We start from the raw sequence: 2,478 nt of genomic DNA, 5'->3' as shown, positions 1-2,478 counted from the left end.
GTACAAAGTTCTTTGCAATATGCAGTATATCAAAAATAGTATATTTACAAACGTATTTTTCAAAAGAAAATACTCTTAACAAACTATCAACTTAACAGCGTAAAAGGACAATATTGAGTACGTTTTGTCAAAAAATAGGGAGCAATATTTTAGGTACCCATAACGCTAACAGTTCTGGAATTGAATAAAAATTTTATTGCGTTTATTAACGAATTTTTTACCGTTTAACGAATATGCTAAAATAGAACCTATGAACTATATTTTAAACAATATATACAATTTTATATACAAAAACAATGACTAGAAAAACATTTTATAAACTCTTGAGATTCTTCAAAAATATTGTAGAAAATATCACTCGTTGGAATGAAGGCACTTAATTCCTGATTTGGAGCAAGTTTTTGATTAGATTTCACTGGCCAAGCAATTTCTGTAACAATAGAAAATACATATTTAGTAAAATATAAAAAGTATATTATATTGTTAAAAATGTAGAAATGAGTTAATATATTATATATAACGCTACAAGTGTCTGCTCATTGAAGGGAAAGAAAAAATTCGCGCTTATTTTTTCAATAAAATTTCTCAGACAGTATTGTTCGGTAAGATCTTGTGTAAGGTCTCGTTTCTTAAGAAACTGGTATGTATTAAAGACCCCTGTCAAGACATATGAAAAGGTTCAAGACACAAAAACGGTATTTTACTCCGGGGTAGGAAATGGGCATACTAAATCGGAGGGGAACTTTTATAATTCAGGTAGATATAGATTTAAAACAGGTATAAAATACACTGCGCCAAGTAAGAAATATCAGAACGTGAGATTAGATACAGGCAATTTTACAATAAATGTATTCTTTCTTGAATAAATATTCTTATCAAGGTAGGAAGCTTATGTTTACTTATTACACTTATAAATATATACAAGAATAAGTTTAGTAACTTCACAGATAAAATAATGTAACACTGTGATATGGTCACAATTTATATCAGGAATACTACAGTGAAAGGGAAATGAAAAAGTTTAACTTAAAACAATATATTATTAGGAATATTTAATTTAATTTTGAGGATTAAAAATCGAAAATCTCAGAAATTCTAAGTTAAAGAAAGAAGAAATGTCAGAATGTATACAGTAAATACTGTTTACAAAACATATATTTTGGAGACATATATTGTAATTAGTGTTTATTCTGATAGACATCTTTAAATAAAATAAATGTTTGAAACAATTCAATATTTATTATAGAAAAAAAACTCTAAATGTGGATTATAAAAATATTCCGATATGAACATGTTAAATTTTAAAAAAGTGATAATAAAAATAGTACTAACCTTATAGGACAGTGTTATTCTTGCTGCCAAGAAAATATCGCATCTAGAAGTTCCTCGTCTTCTGGACTTTTCGGGTCGTAATTTTCGTAGTTTTCGGTCGAATGGTATAAGGCGTTCGTGTAGCTCTGAGTCGTCGAAAATGATCCCTCTGAACTATGGGAAGGTGTGGGTGATGCTGAAGCTTCTGAGCAAGCAGGGGTGGGTAGTAGTACAGGATATGAAGAATAGATATGGGTCGAATCTGGGCTGCTGGTGTAGTATCTGGTGTCACTAATTTGGTCTCCAGCTATAGAAGAGTTAGTTGTCATGTCGCTTTCGTGATCTTCGATCATTTGTTGCAGGGATCGAATGTATTCTACTGCTAGTCTGAGAGTTTCTACCTTGCTAAGTTTTTTTGAGGCCCCTCTACCTTGTGAAGGTCCTTGTGGAGACAAAGATTGGGCTACACTGGGTGGAATGTGCGATCGGAGGGTAGCAAAGCCATTATTCACCTGTTTTACACGGTTTCTCTCCCTTGCGTTTCTTCTAGCTACAGAGGCAGGTTGCTGTGGTGGAGCACCGTAAGGCATGAATTGAATTTTTCTTTTACATCTCAGATCGTTGTTAGTAACAAGCACAGAAGTTCTTTCAGGAGCTGGAGCCAAAGGTCTCTTGCTGGCAATGGTATTTTTCGGCTGGGTAACGATGACACAATTTCCCTGAGCAGCGGAATGTTGAATTACGTTATACATTTTGTTCTGATGTCCTAAAGTCATAGTAAGCGCCATAAGTATCAACAAATTCACAAAAACCGGAAGAGTTAATATAAAAGTTCAATGTTAGTCAACAAGCGCGCGAGTGCGTAAGCCACAGGTCCGTTAAACACGTTATACTTGAGGTCTACGTAAAGAATGATTTGGTTGGAGCTTAACCTACGGTTTTCTATCCTACCGTCGTCAGCCCCCACCGCTAAGAGATGCGCGCGCTATTTGGGGGTTGTACGCGTGCCATAAGACGTGAGACGCATGGCAAAGGTTGCCGGGAACCTCGGATAACTCCGTCTAGATTTCCTCTCTTCACACAGTGTTGCCAAAGAATATGATATATATAAGAAATGCAGAAGATTACAAAACTAAAATTTATGTTTGAAAATGCTGCTTGCTTTCT

The 2,478-nt window shown here is 34.4% G+C and overlaps 1 protein-coding gene across 1 annotated transcript; it reads right to left on the bottom strand.

Annotated features, from left to right (window-relative positions):
• Positions 1-2,234, bottom strand: LOC140438216 (achaete-scute complex protein T3-like). Its single transcript, XM_072527924.1, has 2 exons — positions 1,333-2,234; positions 1-430 (listed from the first exon to the last, which is right to left on the bottom strand). Exon 1 carries the CDS (start codon positions 2,097-2,099, stop codon positions 1,347-1,349), a length of 753 nt encoding a protein of 250 aa, XP_072384025.1. The 5' UTR covers positions 2,100-2,234; the 3' UTR covers positions 1-430; positions 1,333-1,346.
• Between the last annotated feature and the right edge of the window lie 244 nt (positions 2,235-2,478).

This window comes from Diabrotica undecimpunctata, chromosome 4 (assembly GCF_040954645.1).
Source record: "Diabrotica undecimpunctata isolate CICGRU chromosome 4, icDiaUnde3, whole genome shotgun sequence".
Lineage (NCBI taxonomy): Eukaryota > Metazoa > Arthropoda > Insecta > Coleoptera > Chrysomelidae > Diabrotica > Diabrotica undecimpunctata.
This window is presented reverse-complemented; position numbering and strand designations above follow the sequence as displayed.